This window comes from Procambarus clarkii, chromosome 27, assembly GCF_040958095.1.
Source record: "Procambarus clarkii isolate CNS0578487 chromosome 27, FALCON_Pclarkii_2.0, whole genome shotgun sequence".
Lineage (NCBI taxonomy): Eukaryota > Metazoa > Arthropoda > Malacostraca > Decapoda > Cambaridae > Procambarus > Procambarus clarkii.
Genome location: NC_091176.1, coordinates 11,192,534 through 11,212,628, shown reverse-complemented (window position 1 = coordinate 11,212,628; position 20,095 = coordinate 11,192,534). Strand labels below are relative to the sequence as shown.

Here is a 20,095-nt window from a genome sequence, read left to right as displayed (position 1 = left end):
AAAAGATCAAAATACAAACGATTTAATTACATTACAGTAGTTAGCACATTTGTATTTTTTATTAAAAAACTAATTACATGCAGAGAGTGGTTCAGGCATGAGAATGTATCTAATATTTAATTTATTTATTTATTTATTTTTGCATATACAAGAAGGTACATTGGGAATGTGAGGATACATAAAATGGTAATTACAGTCTTGTAAAGCCACTAGTACGCGCAGTGTTTCGGGCAGGTCCTTAATCTAAGAAAATTTTAAGTAGGTAAATACAGTACTTGCAAAATTTATATAAAAAAATATCAGTTACATGGCAAGAAAAAAAAAAATGAGGAAATTGTAGGTACAGTATATTAAAGCACATAGGTAGCTAAGATTGATTGCAATGACAGCTTGAATGGTAGTTGACAAAAATTGGTAGGCACAATACAGCATATGGCTAGCACATAAAAGAAGACAGCAATGAACACAATGATAAGGTTGTTTGTGTTAAATACATAAAAATTAGGAGATTGGGTAACACTAGGTACAGAGCAAATTTAAAGCTCAGTGTAGGAAACTAAGATGAAATTAGGTACTTTTTGGTTTTGCTTTTAAATAAGGCAAAAGTTTTACAGTTTTTCAATTCACTAGGGAGTGAGTTCCATAGACTAGGTCCCTTAATTTGCATAGAGTGTTTACACAGATTAAGTTTGACCCTGGGGATATCAAAGAGATATTTATTTCTGGTGTGGTGATAATGGGTCCTATTACATCTGTCCAGGGAGAGTTTCAGAGCATGGTTTGCATTTAAGAACAACAGGGTTTTGTAAATGTAGTTGACACAGGAGAATGTGTGGAGGGAGTTAATATTTAGCAAGTTTAGGGATTTAAACAAGGGAGCCGAGTGTTGTCTGAAAGCAGAGTTAGTTATTATTCTGATAGCAGATTTTTGCTGCGTGATGATGGGCTTAAGGTGGTTTGCAGCGGTAGACCCCCATGCACAGATACCATAATTAAGATAGGGGTAGATTAGTGCATAATATAGTGAGAGGAGAGCAGAGTAAGGAACATAATATCTGATTTTGGAGAGTATACCAACTGTCTTAGAGACTTTCTTGGTTATGTGTTGAATGTGGGTGCTGAAGTTTATCCATGTTGTTTAGATCAGTATAATTACTACATAATTAAATAAACAGGTGTAACCAGCTTCTCTGTATATACACACGATCTGGTCCCATTCCAAGTGGGTCATTGAGACATGTGAGCGGCCACTCACATCTTGACACTACATCTTCCTAGCAACACTGCTCCCCAAACTTCATGTAAAATATTCAGTGAGCGAGGTTCACATTGTAGTGACTGGGACAGCATGGCAGAAATGGGCTGTGTGGACATTTCGATGTATTTTCATGAAGAAAAACTTGCCCTCGTGGGCAAGGGGGTAAAGTGGGGACAAGAGACGGCAAGTAATTGGGTTAAGCTCAAGTACTCGCAATAAATAATTTCCGTGTTACAATTTTTGTCTGCTTATTTGAGGCAAAAGCATTTAACACGATTATCACCAAGGTAATCAGCAGAACGAGATGTGAAGATGGGGACTTGGATGTTTGTAAGTCAGAGACCCCTATATCTTCTAGCTTTAGTAACCAAGAACATCAAATATAAAAAAATATAAAAAAAAGTTGTTAGAACCTGTATGCAAGCCAAAACCAAATTGCGTTTATTATACAGTAAAACAACTATATTATATTCTCGTTGTCTATATTACCCTTTTAATAATCTAATGGCTGATGATATCAAATTATGATAGCACGAGAAAAAAAAAGTGCTTTTGGAGAAAATTCAACACTAAGCAACAAAATTCATCCCAGAACTAATTAAGTTAACTCAAATGCCAGGAAGGATCGAGAGCCTCAGGACCAACACTACACACCACACATGACGGGTATCATCTATAATAATAGATTTTGAACTGGTTAATTGAAGTTCAACAAGTCACCACACAGGACAGAAAACGGGAGATGTTTCACTCGTATATGGGTTATAAACCTATGGAATAGCCTACTCGGCGAAGTCTAAATACTAAGATGCTATTTCAATTTCAAATTCAGTTGAAAAAAAACTCTGGAATAATGCGAGACCTTCGCGAAGCCGCCGACATCCTGTCCCCATGGAAACTGGTGGAGATAGTGGCCTTCGGGTAAAGTGAGGTTGTGAGCCACGTGTCAACGCCCTGGAGCCACAACCCTGCCATTAATAAAGTGCAGACATGATTACGACAAATTATACCTGCTCATACATGGTCTCCCTTCATGGTGAGAAATCTGTACACCTTCAAGCACCTCCACTTCTTATTATTACTACACATTTCTTTCCAACACTATAATCACCATCGGATTAGCGCAATGAAAATATACATCCTCGCAGTTTTACTGCAATCCCTGGGGGCCTTAGGATATCAAGCAGCCTAATAATTAATGGCTTTTATAACAAAACAGACAACACCTATGTACAGCATCACTTTGTAGCTACTATTTGAGCCTTAGTTCATTTATTATGCACCCCATAGCCATCTTGTGGGCGGTAGTGGAAAGGGTTACAGAGGCACATAATGGGCTCGGGGACTGAACCCCACAATTCATTTAGCTAAGCAAGTTACAGTCATTATGAGTTAAGTTACCATGAGAGCATAGGCTAACTGCGGGGGGGGGAGGGGAGGGAGACAAGATTAGGCTACAAGTAAGCCAGAGGTCATGGCCAATGAACAAACCACTGCAAGAAAAGTTCAAGACGTATATTTGGCCATTACACCAGCTCAAGATGATGATCACCCACAAAAACACAAGACGAATTCAGTGAATTTGTCTAAAACTGCACCGTTTGTTCTCTCACGAATACAGGCACCAAGTGGTTGACGGGGAAAGACTTGAGTTTAACCTCACGTCACTGGAAGACAAAGAGGTTTAGACCAAGTTAGCTACGCAGCGAGCCAGGTGGGGGGGGGGTCCAAACAGTTACAGTGAGCCAGGGGGGGTCCAAACAGCTACACTGAGCCAGGGGGGGGGGGGGTCCAAACAGCTACACTGTGAGCCAGGGGGGGTCCAAACAGCTACACTGTGAGCCAGGGGGGGGGACCCAAACAGCTACACTGAGCCAGGGGGAGGACCCAAACAGCTACACTGCGAGCCAGGGGGGGTCCAAACAGCTACACTGTGAGCCAGGGGGGGACCCAAACAGCTACACTGTGAGCCAGGGGGGGGGGACCCAAACAGCTACACTGAGCCAGGGGGAGGACCCAAACAGCTACACTGCGAGCCAGGGGGGGTCCAAACAGCTACACTGTGAGCCAGGGGGGACCCAAACAGCTACCCTGTGAGCCAGGGGGGGGACCCAAACAGCTACACTGTGAGCCAGGGGGGGACCCAAACAGCTACACTGTGAGCCAGGGGGGGGCCCAAACAGCTACCCTGTGAGCCAGGGGGGGGGGGTCCAAACAGCTACACTGTGAGCCACGGGGGGGGGGGACCCTAACAGCTACAATGTGAGCCAGGGGGGGGGGGCCCAAAAAGCTACCCTGTGAGCCAGGGGGGGGGGTCCAAACAGCTACACTGTGAGCCACGGGGGGGGGGACCCTAACAGCTACAATGTGAGCCAGGGGGGGGGCCCAAACAGCTACCCTGTGAGCCAGGGGGGGGGGGGGAGGTCCAAACAGCTACACTAAGCCAGGGGGGTCCAAACAGCTACACTGTGAGCAAGGGGGGGGGGACCCAAACAGTTACACTGTGAGCCAGGGGGGGGGGACCCAAACAGCTACACTGTGAGCCAGGGGGGGGACCCCAACAGCTACACTGTGAGCCAGGGGGGACCCCAACAGCTACAATGTGAGCCAGGGGGGGGGACCCAAACAGCTACACTGTGAGCCAGGGGGGGGGGGGGGGGTCCAAACAGCTACACTGTGAGCCAGGGGGGGGGGCCCAAACAGCTACCCTGTGAGCCAGGGGGGGGGGTCCAAACAGCTACACTGTGAGCCAGGGGGGGGGGTCCAAACAGCTATACTGTGAGCCAGGGGGGGACCCAAACAGCTACACTGTGAGTCAGGGGGGGGGACCCCAACAGCTACAATGTGAGCCAGGGGGGGGGACCCCAACAGCTACCCTGTGAGCCAGGGGGGGGGGACCCCAACAGCTACACTGTGAGCCAGGGGGGGACCCCAACAGCTACACTGTGAGCCAGGGGGGTCCCAAACAGCTACACTGAGCGGGGGGGGGGGGTCCAAACAGCTACACTGTGAGCCAGGGGGGACCCCAACAGCTACACTGTGAGCCAGGGGGGGGGACCCCAACAGCTACCCTGTGAGCCAGGGGGGGGGGGACCCAAATAGCTACCCTGTGAGCCAGGGGGGGGGGACCCCAACAGCTACACTGTGAGCCGGGGGGGGGGGACCCCAACAACTACACTGTGAGCCAGGGGGGGACCCTAACAGCTACACTGTGAGCCAGGGGGGGGGACCCAAATAGCTACCCTGTGAGCCAGGGGGGGGACCCCAACAGCTACACTGTGAGCCGGGGGGGGACCCCAACAGCTACACTGTGAGCCAGGGGGGGGGGGTCCAAACAGCTACACTGAGCCAGGGGGGGGGGTCCAAACAGCTATACTGTGAGCCAGGGGGGGACCCTAACAGCTACACTGTGAGCCAGGGGGGGGGGACCCTAACAGCTACACTGTGAGCCAGGGGGGGGACCCAAACAGCTACACTGTGAGCCAGGGGGGGGGGGACCCTAACAGCTACGCTGTGAGCCGGGGGGGGGACCCCAACAACTACACTGTGAGCCAGGGGGGGACCCCAACAGCTACACTGTGAGCCAGGGGGGGTCCAAACAGCTACACTGTGAGCCAGGGGGGGACCCCAACAGCTACACTGAGCCAGGGGGGGGTCCAAACAGCTACACTGTGAGCCAGGGGGGGGGACCCTAACAGCTACACTGTGAGCCAGGGGGGGGACCCTAACAGCTACACTGAGTCGGGGGGGGGGGGGATCCCAACAACTACACTGTGAGCCAGGGGGGGGGACCCCAACAGCTACACTGTGAGCCAGGGGGGGTCCAAACAGCTACACTGTGAGCCAGGGGGGGTCCAAACAGCTACACTGTGAGCCAGGGGGGGGGGGTCCAAACAGCTACACTGTGAGCCAGGGCTGAACAAGGGGGTGATGGAGCCATGGTGCGGGGGGTAAGAAAGGTGTTAAATCCGGATAAACAGCACCACAATCAGTCAAGACGCACACAATTTAAAGAATTTAAAGCGAAGCAACAACAGTTACGTGACCCGAGGGGTCGCTAGGATGGGGGGGGGGGGGTGTCCAGGGGATGGCTGGTCGCAGTCTCCCCTTAACGCCCGCCCCCGCATATTATATATATATATATATATATATATATATATATATATATATATTATATTATATATATATATATAATTATATTATATCATATATATATATATATATTATATATATATTATATATATAAAAATTAGGGAAGGGAGTACCACCTCTGGCTGGAAGAAGGGGGACCCATAGCCTCGGAGGAAACCACACATAACGAGTTGGAGGGAATGTAGGTCCCCTCCAATACAGTTTCTGTGTGCTTTTCTCCTACCACCCCCTTCCCTTTTTTTTCCCCTTTATTGTGTATTTAAAGGTTACAAAACATACAAGACAAATGCCTAAAGGTTATGGATCTCTTGAAGCTCCTCCGCTTCTGGACAGGAACCGAGGACGCAGCAAGCATTTCCCCTCTGGATCGCCACACTGAGACGCTGAAACAAAAAACTGGAAGCCCTTGGGTCTCTGGTGACGTCAATGAGCTTGGAACCCAATTCCTTGAGAAATCCCAAGGCACTCTTGCCCCAGGGGCCATGCGTCTCAGACGCTATGGGAACAAAGAGGTATTGACCTTCCAGTCGCCTGTACTTGAGTGATTTAGCTGTTTCCCTGTGGTTGGCCGCCCCACCTGCTTGATCAGCTCCGAAGTGTACATAGGTGTCAGCCAGGGTGGATACACATGTGTAGTCCCACACCAACTGTCTACCCTCCTTCCATGAGTATATGGTGATGCCATCAGGGCGAAGTGCGGGGAAATCCGGGTTTTGGACCCCTAGGATGCGAGGTTCTCTCTCCGCTGGGCACCCAGCTGAGACGAGGCTTCTCTTGATGATGTCATTGACCTCGTTGTGTCTTGCATGCCAGCCCTTTGTGCTTCCGCAATGCAACCCATGCAGTCCGTATTGGTCTGCTTCCACCCTGTTGCAAATACACTTGTATCAAGTGTGAATTGGGGCACCAAGGCGGAGGGCCACTGCTACACGAAGGGATTCTGGATCTAGGCGCGTGCCCATTGCTGACATGGGTACTGCCAGGAGGAAGTCTCCTGCATGGGGGGGCACGCACTGCTCTGAGGCGGGCTTTCTCCTTGTCTGATGTTGCGACGCTGAGCATGGCATCAGCTACTTTTTCCACTAGCTACTTTTCTATTATATATATATATATATATATATATATATATATATATATATATATATATATATATATATATATATAAATAAAGTTTGTGAGGGTACCACCTCTGGTGCCAATGTGGGGACCCATAGCCTCGGAGAAGAAAATAAAAAGTATTCAGAGGAGACCTTGTGGTTTCTCACTGAACACTAATATTATCTTCTCCTACCACCCCCATTCTTTTGTATGTACACATATATATTTACTTTATTTGAACTTTGTTACAAAAAAGGAGTTACATATGGGTTACAAAGATGGTTATCATAGGTTGTCGAGTTCCTCCAGCTCCTCAGATGGCGGGCAGGAACCCTGGATGCAGTGCGCATTTCCCCTCTGTATCGCCACACTGAGGCGCTGGAAAAGAAAGCTTGCAGCTCTTGGGTCCCTTGTTGTTTCAATGAGCCTAGAACCCAGTTCCTTCAAAAAAACTGGTAGCACTTTTACCCCAGGAGATATATATATATATATATATATATTATATATATAGGAGAGTACCACCACTGGTGCAATTATAGGGACCCACAGCCTCAGAGAAGGGAACACAGAGCATTCAGGGAAAAACTTGCCATTTAACTCTGAATACGTAAGAGTGTTCACTTCTCCTACCACCCCCCTTTTTTATGGTGTACACTTTATTATGCAAGGTTATACAGTTACATATCTGATTTTATACAAAAAATTAACATTAAGAGGACACACAAAAAAGTTCGCTTCCTAGAGGCTGTAGATTTCCTCGAACTCCTCCGACGCCGGGCATGAACCGAGGATGCAGCGAGCATTCCCCCTCTGGATCGCGACACTGAGGCGCTGAAAGAGAAAACTTGCTGCTCTAGGGTCTCTTGTGGTGTCAATGAGCTTGGAACCAAGATCCTTAAGAAACCTTCTTGCACTCTCTCCCCATGGGCCTAGGGTCTCAGACCCTATTGGAACGAAGTTGTACCGATGATCTAATTGCCTGTACTTGGCTGACTTGTCTCTTTCTCTGCATGTCGCCGCGGCTCCTGCTGTGCCGGCAGAGAGGTTGATGTATGTGGTTGCCAGGGTGGATACACAAGTATAGTCCCATGCCAACTGTCTGCCACCCTTCCACGGTCGCAGTGTGATTCCGTCTGGTCGGCCGGCAAAGCTAACAGAGTCACGGTTCAGTAGGTTGCGGGGCTCTCTCTCCGCTGGACACTGAGCAGAGGCAAGGCTTCTTTTAATGATGTCATTGACTTCGTCGTGTCTAGTGTGCCAACCACCAGATTTTCCACAGTGCAGGCCATGCAGTCCATATTCGTCAGCATCTGCCTCGCCGCAAATACACCTATGAACAGTGTGGATAGGGGCAGCAAGACGGAGAGCAACTGCAATACGGAGCTCCTGCGGATCAAGACGTGTGCCTGTCGCAGACATAGGGACTGCCAAAAGGAAGTCCCCTGCATGGGGAGCCTGCACAGCTGTGAGGCGTGCACGATCACTGGGGGTTGTTGCTGCCTCCAGCAAAGCTGTGGCTTCTTTGTCTACAATGGGGCTGTCTCAACTGGATTGTTTCTTGGCTTTCGGCATGGCTGGTCTGAGTGCTGGGTCTGCCATGGCACCCCATTTCGTGTCGCATTCCGTGTAGTGGGGGTCCTGTATCCCTGCTACATCACTCAGGGTGTCAGGTAGAATTTCCTTAACCAGGTCATCTGATGCTGAGGAGGAAGACAGGAAGGCTGGGACAGCAATTTGGGTAGCAGTGCAGACACCCAAGCCACCGAGCCTAACAGGAAGAGTGGCTTGTTTCCACTGGCATTCGTTGAGGGAGAGGTTAACAACTTTTTCCAGCATGGTCTTCAGTAAGAGGTCATACTCTTCAAGCTTTCGGCTGTCGTACGATGGGGCGCACCTCAGAAAGTAGGTTAGCCTCGGAAGGGATAGGCATTTGGTGAGTAGATAAAAAGCATCGTGGGCATCGATGTCACCTATTCTGTCTTCCATCCTCCTAAGGTCTGCGATTTTCTTGTCAAGGATCTCCTCAATGGCGTTAGACCCGAGGGGGGCTCCAAGGAGGGTGCTGTTCTCGGCCCTAATGACATGGGCTCCAGGCAAGGCAGACCTTATTCTAGCTACGATGTCTGGGTTGGAAGAGACTACTTCACACTTGGAAGGGTTCAGGACAAGACCCAGGCTTACTTCTTGCTCCTTTATTTTCCTGATATCCGCCAAGAGATGGTCTACGGTGCCAGCTATGGTGCCATCATCCAAAAACCAGATGTTGAACTCGCTGGACAAGCTTTCGGTGATTTCTTTTAAGACTAAGCAGAAAAGAAGGGGAGCAAGAGGATCACCTTGCTGAACACCTTCACATGATCTGATTTTATGTTCACCAAAGAGCAGTTTTGACTCACCACTGTAGCACGATAGTATGAACGGGTAGAGGGGCCGGAAATGGCGATGTACGGCACAAAGTACTGCATCTCTTCTTACCATGTTGAAGGCATTCTTAAAGTCCAGTTTGAGCAGGGCCTTTTCATCAGAAATGTTGGTGATGTATGCTCGTGCTGCATGGGCAGCCGCTTCACAGCCTTGGGAGATTCCAAATCCTAGCTGGATTGGTTTCAGCAATTCAGCCGCTTGCTGGCTGACAACCCTCGTAGCAGCCTTGGCAATCAGGCGTCGGAGAGTGTTGCCAACAGCGATTGGCCTGATTCCTTCGTCCTTCTTTTTGAGAGCACAGAGGGAGGCACCAAAAATGAGAGGCCTGATGACCTCAAGTATATCACCAGCCAGGCACATGTTGACGAACCTTGTGAGTTCCATAAGAAGATCTTGTGCAGCATCACCAACCCCAGGATTATATTTTATATTATTATTATTATTAGATTATTATATATATATAAATATATATATATATTATATATATATATATATATGTATATATAATCTTTCTCTGTATCTATATCTTTCTACCTCTGTATCTCTCTCTGTACTCACGTAATTGTGCTTGCGGGGGTTGAGCTTTGGCTCTTTGGTCCAGCCTCTCAACTGTCAATCAACTGGTGTACAGGTTCCTGAGCCTACTGGGCTCTATCATATCTACATTTGACACTGTGTATGGAGTCAGCCTCCACCACATCACTTCCTAGTGCATTCCATTTATTAATTACTCTGACACTGAAAGAATTTTTGCTAACGTCTCTGTTGCTCATCTGGGTACTAAGTTTCCACCTGTGTCCCCTTGTTCGTGTCCCACCCGTGCTGAAGAGTTTGTCTTTGTCCACCCTGTCAATTCCCCTGAGAATTTTGTAGGTGGTTATCATGTCTCCCCTTACTCTTCTGTTTTCCAGGGATGCGAGGTTCAGCTCCTTTAGCCTATAGCTCATTCCTCCCAGTTCCGGGACGAGCCTGGTGGCATACCGCAGAATCTTTAGCTTTGTCTTGTGTTTAACTAGGTATGGACTCCAGACTGGAGCTGCATACTCCAGGATTGGTCTTATATAAGTAATAATAATAATAATAATAAATAAATAAATGTTTATTTAGGTAAGGTACATACATACATGAAATTTTTTACAAAGATTGGTGGACTTATAGATAGAGCTAGTACATACAATGCCTAAAGCCACTATTACGCAAAGCGTTTCGGGCATGAAAAACTTAAATGACTAAAGCTTAATACTAATTGAGGATAAAGAGTAAAATGAAAACAAGAAATGAAAACATAGCTGAAAAAGCAGCACAAATACAATTCTGTCGACTAACAGCGCTCTTTAAATAAAAAAAGACATTGGTTGACAATAGAGGGGTAAGGTAGGTTACAGGGAATTTATTAGGTATAGCTTCGTTTTTATCTTAAACTGGTTGAGAGAGGTACAGTCTTTAACATGGTTGGGAAGGTCATTCCACATTCTGGGTCCCTTGATTTGTAGAGCATTTCTAGTTTGATTAAGTCGTACTCTAGGAGCATCAAAACTGTATTTATTTCTGGTGTGGTGCTCATGGGTTCTGTTACAACCTTCAATGAAGCTTTTGAGGTCAGGATTGGCATTACAGTTTAGCGTTTTATATATGTATAATACGCATGAGAGAATGTGCAGTGACTTAATGTCTAACATATTCAGAGATTTGAGTAGGGGTACCGAGTGATGTCTGGGGCCAGAGTTGGATATTGTCCTAATAGCAGCTTTGTGTCGAGTAATTAGAGGACGTAAATGATTTTGGGTAGTAGAGCCCCAAGCACAAATACCATAGTTGAGATATGGATAGATAAGGGAGTAATAGAGAGTCACCAGGGCAGGGCGTGGTACATAATATCTGATCTTAGAAAGAATGCCCACAGTTTTTGAAACTTTTTTTGATATATTTAGAATGTGTCCCTGGAAATTCAGCTTGTGGTCAATGAGAATGCCAAGGAATTTGCCATCTAATTTGTTACAAATTTGGGTATTGTTTATTTTGAGATTTATTTGATTAGAGGATTTATTGCCAAACAGAATATAGAAAGTTTTGTCAATGTTAAGGGTGAGTTTGTTGGCAGTTAGCCAAAGATGGACTTTATTTAGCTCAGTATTTACTGTGGCATTTAGAGCAAGGGGGTTAGGACTGGAGTAAATGAAGGTTGTGTCGTCAGCAAATAGAATTGGTTTGAGGTGTTGGGAGGCATTAGGAAGGTCATTAATGTAGATGAGAAAGAGGAGAGGGCCAAGTATGCTGCCCTGAGGAACACCAATGTTGATGGGTAGGGTGGGAGAAATTGTATTATTCACAGAAACATACTGGAGCCTGTCAGTAAGGTAGGATTTGAGGTATTGCAGGGAGTGTCCTCTGACTCCATAATGATGTAATTTAAGAAGAAGGTTTTGGTGGTTGACAGTGTCAAAAGCTTTACGCAGGTCCACAAATAACCCAACAGGGAACTCATTTTTATCAAGAGCTGTTTGAATCGAGTTAAGCATACTAATAAGTGCATCGTTAGTGCTTTTTTTGGTATGGTGGTATTTTTGGTAAGTGGTATACAGGGCCCTGAACGATTCCTTACACAAGTTTCTAAAGATAGTTCTTATGTTGGCCAGTCTAGCAAATGCCGCTGATGATATTCTTTTGATGTGGGCCTCTGGGGACAGGTTCGGTGTGATATCAGCGAAATTTCTCTCTCTCACCGAGATATCTATCTCTCTGTCTCTCTCTTCTTTCATTAAAATCGCAGGTGGGTGAAGGCGGTAATTAAGATGCCGGCATGTCTTACACATTATACTTGGGCCGGCCCCAAGTAGTCGGACACTGAAGTCTTCTAATGAGTGATCATTAACGCTCACCGGCGTAAACCATCTTAATACTCACAAACTTGTCTAGACGCAGACGGCACCACGTGGTTGGCTCTTGCTAAACTTTACATTATAGTTACCTAGTTACTGCTACCTCACCAGGGGTATCAGACGACAGGAAACTTGGCCAAACGTTTGTCCTCCCGCTCGGGATTTGAACCCGGGATTCCCGAATGAGAGTCGATAACTAACCCAACGGTACTAACGAGAACCTCTCATAGCCAATGCATTAGTATGCAAATGGAGCTTCATTTGCATACAAAAGTATTTGTGTCAAGCATAACATTTTCTGCATACGCATCTTTGAATGTTCAGTAGATGTTCGAGATGTATTTGAGTGTTCAGTAGCCACAATGTTAAACAGTATGTTGTTGTATGGGTGTGTAAAGTACTGTAAATATGCGAGCATGTTGTGGTGAACGGGGCAAGAGCAGTTAGGGTAGCCTCATACCCTTGTTTGGTTTTAAATCTCAATGAACATACTTTAGTTTCTATTCAGTATAAAAGGGATAATTTACCATTATTTATTACCTTTTAACAGTAAAAAAATTACTACGCTATGGTTACAAGGTTCGTCAGTGTTCGGTATTTTAATTTAAAATTAAATACCGAACACTGACGAGGCTTGTAACCGGCCAATAAGCATCGCTAAAAATAGTCATCTATTCTGGGTAGATCACACCAGTGACCACTAGAGGTCACCTCGGGCGCCGCCCAGTCCTCCACTACATCATTATTATACTCAGTAGTCAGGCTTCAGAGCCGGTTTTAGAACGGTTATAATTTGTGTGTTACAAGAGTATAGAAGTAGACAACGTCAGACTCATGCGTGTAGACTGAGCCGCATTCCCTTCCCATAGCTAGTTTTATCTTACTAGGTTTCCTGCAATACGACCCGCCACGCTCTTAACAACCAGGTCCCCAATTACTGCTGGGTGAACAGGGGGGGGGGCGAACAGTTAAAAGATTGACACCCAATCACATCGTGTTTCTTGTCACCGTCTCTCAAAATATAACAAGAAATGGACTAACCTCAGTTTTCGTATTAACTAAAGTCTATACAAGCGAGACAGTTTAGTTCATTTATTATGCACCCCATACCCATCTTGTGGTGGTGATGGGGAGGGGAGGTGGAAAGGGCTAGCTAAGCAAGTTAAATCTTGATGAGCTAGTTACAAAATTCAGTACAAGTCGTCACATCAACAATGGGTTCGAGATCGACCACAAGTACAGTTTCTAAATTAAGCAACTGACATATGTGGAGAGCTAGTGTCACAATTGATATGTTTGTCCTGCACACCGCCCCCCCATCCAGTGGGCAGCGGTGGATAGGTTATAATCACTTAGTTACTACCTACAGTTAGCAAACTGGGGATATTTGGCTAAAATTTCTGGTAGCAGATCATCTTTAATGAAATATTTACATCTCGTTGGAACATTGGTTATAGAACTGTCTCTGAATACGATCTCACGTACCTTTTCGCACTCCATCACATAGTGACGGAGGGTGTGCGAATAATTTTGTTGACACAGTTTACATTTGGTCAGGTCTACATCAGCAGATAATGAGAATTCCCAGAGATACTTGTAACCGAGTCTAAGCCGAGCAGTAGTAACAGCTAGAAGTCTGCTGATTTTATTGGATGAACCATAGATGTGCGACTCCTCTTGCACGATAGTATGATGATTGATAGAATTACTGGTGTCTATTTCCACTTTGCCTCAGATCTACAAGATCTTTAAGTTCTCTGTGTACTGCTGCTCTCAGATTACTCATTGACAATCCAAGGTTACACGCAACGGCTCCTTTAAAAGGCAAATTCTTTGACTAACTTATCAGCTCTTATGCATGCTGAGGCCAACATGAGAGGGAGACCATATGTAATGGACTGTTACAATCCTTAATAATTTTGTTGTATTTGTGAGACAAGAAACTCGAACTTAGGCTTTTAACGATATCCCTGACTGACCCCCATATTGCTCCCCCCCCCTCCACTTGTTTTAAATGAAGACAGTATTTACAAAATAAAATAAACCATAGCCTAGCTGACACCTGCACGGTATCATAATAAGAACATTGAAATGAACAAACCATGTCATCTCGCTGGAATAAAGCCTCTGGTGCATCCACACAACAGGAAATCTTGCATTAATAAATGAGAAACGAAGTTTACCAGACCACACACTAGAAGGTGAAGGGACGACGACGATTGCTAACGGCCATAGCACGTTGAGAACACCGCTTCTCGTCCGATCAGCGAAGTTAAGCAACATTGGGTTTGGTTTGTACTTGGATGGGTGACCGCCTGGGAACACCAAATGCTGTTAGCAATAATGTTAAATTGAGGGGGGTAGAAATAGCCTAAGCTACTCTATCCTTTTGAGATGTATTTTTTCTTGTCTCAATATACATACTTGAACTTGAACTTGGGACGACGACGTTTCGTGACGTTTTTGGACCATTCTCAAGTTACAATCGACTTTAGAATGGTCTTAGAACTTAATTGAAGTTATGACAACCATGGGGAGTAGACCTTCAAAACCAGTACAGATTCCCGGTGGAGGAGATTTCAGCAAATTCAACTTCAATAATAAACAGATAAACTGGGAGCAAATAAACCAGGACTTCACAGAAATAAACTGGGAAGAACAGCTAGAAAATGCAAACCTGAACCAGTGCCTGGAAAAAATAAGCTCAATAGCACTAGAAATATGTACAAACCGCATACCTCTAAGAAAAAAGAGAAAGATGCAGATTGGAACGGGAACGTCCTTCCCTATATAGGCGAAGAAAACGAATCGCGGAACAACTTGAGAGTCGCACCTTATCTCAAGAACGGCGAAGAAGGTTAGGTAGAGAAATAGAAACAATTGAACTCAAGCTACAAGAATCATACAAAACCCAGGAGAGGCAAAGAGAGCAAAAGGCCATCAGTGAAATAGAGAGAAATCCGAAATATTTTTTCTCCTATGCAAAATCAAGATCAAAAACCACATCTAGTATCGGGCCCCTGCGAAAGGGAGATGGAACTTTCACCGATGACAACAAAGAAATGAGCGAGCTACTGAGGAAGCAGTACGACTCTGTTTTCAGTGAGCCATTAAACGCACTAAAGATTGATAACCCAAATGAATTTTTCATGGATATGATACCAACATCAAATCATATATCAGACGTCACCCTATCCCCACTAGATTTTGAAGAAGCCATAAACAGTATGCCTATGCACTCTGCACCAGGCCCGGATTCTTGGAACTCCATATTCATAAAGAACTGTAAAAAACCACTATCGCAGGCCCTCCACATTCTGTGGAGACAAAGCCTAGATACTGGCGTTATCCGTGACATACTAAAAACAGCAGAGATAGCACCACTTCATAAAGGAGGAAATAAGGCAGAGGCAAAAAATTACAGACCGATAGCACTAACATCGCACATTATAAAAAATTTTGAGAGAGTGCTAAGAAGTAAGATCACAAAATACATGGAATCACAGCATCTCCATAACCCCGGACAACATGGTTTCAGAACAGGGCGCTCTTGCCTGTCGCAGTTGCTGGACCACTATGATATAGCATTAGATGCTATGGAAGACAAACAAAACGCTGATGTAATTTACACAGATTTCGCAAAAGCTTTTGATAAATGTGACCATGGCGTTATTGCACATAAAATGCGTTCAAAAGGAATTACCGGAAAAATAGGCAGATGGATCTACAATTTCCTGACCAACAAAACCCAATGTGTAATAGTCAACAAAATAAAATCCAGCCCATCAACCGTGAAGAGCTCAGTCCCCCAGGGTACTGTGCTTGCTCCAGTACTTTTTCTCATCCTCATATCGGACATAGACAAGAACACAACCTATAGCACTGTATCATCCTTTGCAGATGACACTAGGATCTTCATGAGAGTAGGCAACATAGAGGACACGGCAAACCTCCTGTCAGATGTAGATCAGGTCTTTCTATGGGCTATAGAAAATAATATGGTGTTTAACGAAGATAAGTTCCAGCTCATGCGCTATGGAAAAAATGAAAATATAAAAACGGAAACCACGTACAAAACTCAGGCAAATCATGACATAGAACGAAAAGGCAATGTAAAGGATCTGGGTGTACTCATGTCAGAAGACCTTACCTTTAAAGAACACAATAAAGTAGCCGTCACAACTGCAAGAAAAATGACAGGTTGGATAACAAGAACTTTTCACACTAGAGATTCTATACCGATGATGACACTTTTCAAAACGCTTGTGCTCTCTAGAGTGGAGTACTGCTGCACAATGACAGCCCCTTTCAAAGCTGGAGAAATTGCTGACCTGGAGAGCGTGCAGAGATCCTTTACTGCTAGAATCCACTCAGTAAAACACCTAAACTATTGGGACCGACTAAAGAGCCTAAAACTGTACTCCCTTGAGAGCAGGCGGGAGAGGTACATAATAATTTACACGTGGAAAATGTTAGAGGGGCTGGTCCCAAACCTGCATACAGAAATAACATCACATGAGACCAGAAGACATGGCAGGATGTGCAGAATACCCCCGTTGAAAAGCAGAGGTGCAACAGGTACTCTGAGAGAGAACTCTATCAACATCAGAGGTCCGAGACTGTTCAACACGCTTCCGCTACACATAAGGGGCATAACTGGCCGACCCCTCACAGTGTTCAAGAGAGAACTGGATAAGCACCTCCAAAGGATACCTGATCAACTAGGCTGTGACTCATACGTCAGGCTGCGAGCAGCCGCGTCCAACAGCCTGGTTGATCAGTCCAGCAACCAGGAGGCCTGGTCGACGACCGGGCCGCGGGGACGCTAAGCCCTGAAAGCTCTTCAAGGTAAGGTCCAGGACGGACCGAAACGTCATCGTCCCTTCACCTTCTAGTGTGTGGTCTGGTCAACATTCTTCAGTCACGGTATTGTGACTCATCGCCTGCAGAACAAACATATCAGAAGCAGAACCTGGGCGTCACACGAAGCATTAACCATGAGAAACGTACAATAGTTACATAACAGTGGACGTAGTGGAACAGTGCACCACGGGATCACCATAGCCCGTCCTACTTGCAATTTTTTTGTCCAGAGTGACTGAACTTAAAACAACAACAACAACAACATACACAACAGTACAGGAAGACCCTTACACTTTCCTACTAATCCCCGTCACACGGCAAGTTGTTGTTGTTGTTGTTGTTGTTATATACTCATAACCGACCTTCCCCAGGATGCACCGCCACAACAGTTACCACACTCCCGGGTACATTTTGCCAGGTGAACAGAGGCACCAGGTGAAAAGAAACACCATTTCTGTCCTACACTGGGGATCAAACGAGATATCCCAGAGTGTAAGTCAACAATGCACTGTGTTACCACAGCCAAGCTATCGTACTCACCATCTTCTAGAGAGACTGCAAACGCTGCAGCCGTCATCACCAGCATCAGAAGCGCCTTCATCCTGACGGCGCCACGTCGTGGGTGGATGAAGCGTGGAGTAGCTGTCGGAGACGTATGTGACACACTTCTCAATGTCTTGAGGAGGTCTGCTAGCGACCACCCTCACCCACGCCTCTTTATGGACTCGACTCTGCAGGTACCGGCGCTCGCCACAACCTTCAATATCCCGCACTAGTTTCATCCATGTTCTCACCGCAATACGTATCATTGGCTTGCTAAAGCGGACACTCTTGCAGCTTATTTACTATTAAATTAAACTGGTAATAGACAATCTCAGATATATGGAACATGTGTGAAATCTTTAATAGCCAAACAGATAAAAAAAGGCAGGAGTGGCGTCATATATAAACAGTGTGACGTCACATGTAAACAGACAGCAGCCAATACATATCCATCCAGGCCGGGAGGGAAGGTCGGTGGGGAGGGTGGGGGGAGTGACACCGTGGGAGGGGGGGTGTAGGAAGGGGGAGAAGCATAAAGAAGGAAAGAAGGGGAAAGTTGAGACAGGTTAAGGCGTGGGGGAATGGAAGGTCAAATAGAGTTCAAAGGGGCCTGGGGAGAAGGGAGGGATTTTAAAAAGGGGGCTTTATAGGTTAAGAAAAGTGGCATATGGAAATGGGTGAAGGGGGGGGGGGAGACAGGAAGGATGACAATGTGGGAAATTCAAGTGGAGGGAGGGGAAAACCCCGACAATGATTTTGGTTATCATGGTTATTTAATTAGAGCCGACTATATATACATTTGTGAATTTCCCAAACTGGTAGACGAGAAATATGAGGACAATGTGAGGTGTTGCCGCGATAACACAAGCCAGCCCCACACTTATTTTGTTCATTTATTACCATTTATTACCATTTATTACCAGGAAGGTGTACCCCCCACTCATGGGGAGTACACCTTCCTGTAAGTGGTGGTGGACCCATGCTCATACTGCGTGGACCTATACACATCCTGTGTTGAGATGGGGGGGACAGTGTCACCTACCTTGAGAGAGGGGGGACAGTGTCACCCACCTTGAGAGAGAGAGGGGGACAGTGTCACCTACCTTGAGAGACGGGGGACAGTGTCACCTACCTTGAGAGAGAGAGGGGGACAGTGTCACCCACCTTGAGAGAGGGGGACAGTGTCACCCACCTTGAGATAGGGGGACAGTGTCACCCACCTTGAGAGAGAGAGGGGGACAGTATCACCTACCTTGAGAGAGGGGGACAGTGTCACCCACCTTGAGAGAGAGAGGGGGACAGTGTCACCTACCTTGAGAGACGGGGGACAGTGTCACCTACCTTGAGAGAGAGAGGGGGACAGTGTCACCTACCTTGAGAGAGAGAGGGGGACAGTGTCACCTACCTTGAGAGACGGGGGACAGTGTCACCCACCTTGAGAGAGGGGGAGACAGTGTCACCCACCTTGAGAGAGAGGGGGGGACAGTGTCACCTACCTTGAGAGAGGAGGGACAGTGTCACCCACCTTGAGAGAGAGAGGGGGACAGTGTCACCTACCTTGAGAGAGAGAGGGGGACAGTGTCACCCACCTTGAGAGAGAGAGAGGTGGACAGTATCACCTACCTTGAGAGAGGGGGGACAGTGTCACCCACCTTGAGAAAGAGGGGGGGACAGTGTCACCCACCTTGAGAGAGAGGGGAGGGGACAGTGTCACCCACCTTGAGAGAGAGGGGGGGACAGTGTCACCCACCTTGAGAGAGAGGGGGGGACAGTGTCACCCACCTTGAGAGAGGGGGGACAGTGTCACCTACCTTGAGAGAGGGGGACAGTGTCACCCACCTTGAGAGAGAGGGGGGACAGTGTCACCCACCTTGAGAGAGAGGGGGGACAGTGTCACCCACCTTGAGAGAGAGAGGGGGACAGTGTCACCCACCTTGAGAGAGAGGGGGGACAGTGTCACCCAAATTGAGAGAGGGGGGACAGTGTCACCTACCTTGAGAGAGAGAGGGGACAGTGTCACCTACCTTGAGAGAGGGGGGACAGTGTCACCTACCTTGAGAGAGGGGGGCAGTGTCACCCACCTTGAGAGAGAGGGGGGGACAGTGTCACCTACCTTGAGAGAGGGGGACAGTGTCACCCACCTTGAGAGAGGGGGGACAGTGTCACCCACCTTGAGAGAGAGAGGGGGACAGTGTCACCCACCTTGAGAGAGGGGGACAGTGTCACCCACCTTGAGAGAGAGAGGGGGACAGTGTCACCCACCTTGAGAGAGAGAGGGGGACAGTGTCACCTACCTTGAGAGAGGGGGGACAGTGTCACCCACCTTGAGAGATAGAGGGGGACAGTGTCACCCACCTTGAGAGAGAGAGGGGGACAGTGTCACCTACCTTGAGAGAGGGGGGACAGTGTCACCCACCTTGAGAGATAGAGGGGGACAGTGTCACCCACCTTGAGAGAGGGGGACAGTGTCACCCACCTTGAGAGAGAGAGGGGGACAGTGTCACCCACCTTGAGAGAGGGGGACAGTGTCACCCACCTTGAGAGAGAGGAGGACAGTGTCACCTACCTTGAGAGAGGGGGACAGTGTCACCCACCTTGAGAGAGAGAGGGGGACAGTGTCACCCACCTTGAGAGAGGGGGACAGTGTCACCTACCTTGAGAGAGGGAGACAGTGTCACCCACCTTGAGAGAGAGAGGGGGACAGTGTCACCCACCTTGAGAGAGGGGGACAGTGTCACCCACCTTGAGAGAGAGAGGGGTACAGTGTCACCTACCTTGAGAGAGGGGGACAGTGTCACCCCACCTTGAGAGAGGGGTACAGTGTCACCTACCTTGAGAGAGGGGGACAGTGTCACCCCACCTTGAGAGAGGGGTACAG

At 47.0% G+C, this 20,095-nt stretch overlaps 1 protein-coding gene and 1 non-coding gene across 6 annotated transcripts in view; one reads left to right on the top strand and one right to left on the bottom strand.

Moving 5' to 3' along the window:
* Positions 1-17,404, bottom strand: part of LOC123762751 (kielin/chordin-like protein) — a 95,739-nt gene extending 78,335 nt beyond the window's left edge. For all 5 annotated transcript variants that reach the window (XM_069332342.1, XM_069332345.1, XM_069332344.1 and 2 more), the window contains exon 1: positions 17,215-17,404. In XM_069332342.1, the coding sequence (XP_069188443.1) occupies positions 17,215-17,275 (61 nt within the window). In that variant the 5' untranslated portion in view covers positions 17,276-17,404. The remainder of the gene's footprint in view (positions 1-17,214) is intronic.
* Positions 14,033-14,151, top strand: LOC123762843 (5S ribosomal RNA). The gene has a single exon (XR_011229810.1). It is a non-coding gene; the product is annotated as a 5S ribosomal RNA (ribosomal RNA).
* Positions 17,405-20,095: the final 2,691 nt, after the last annotated feature.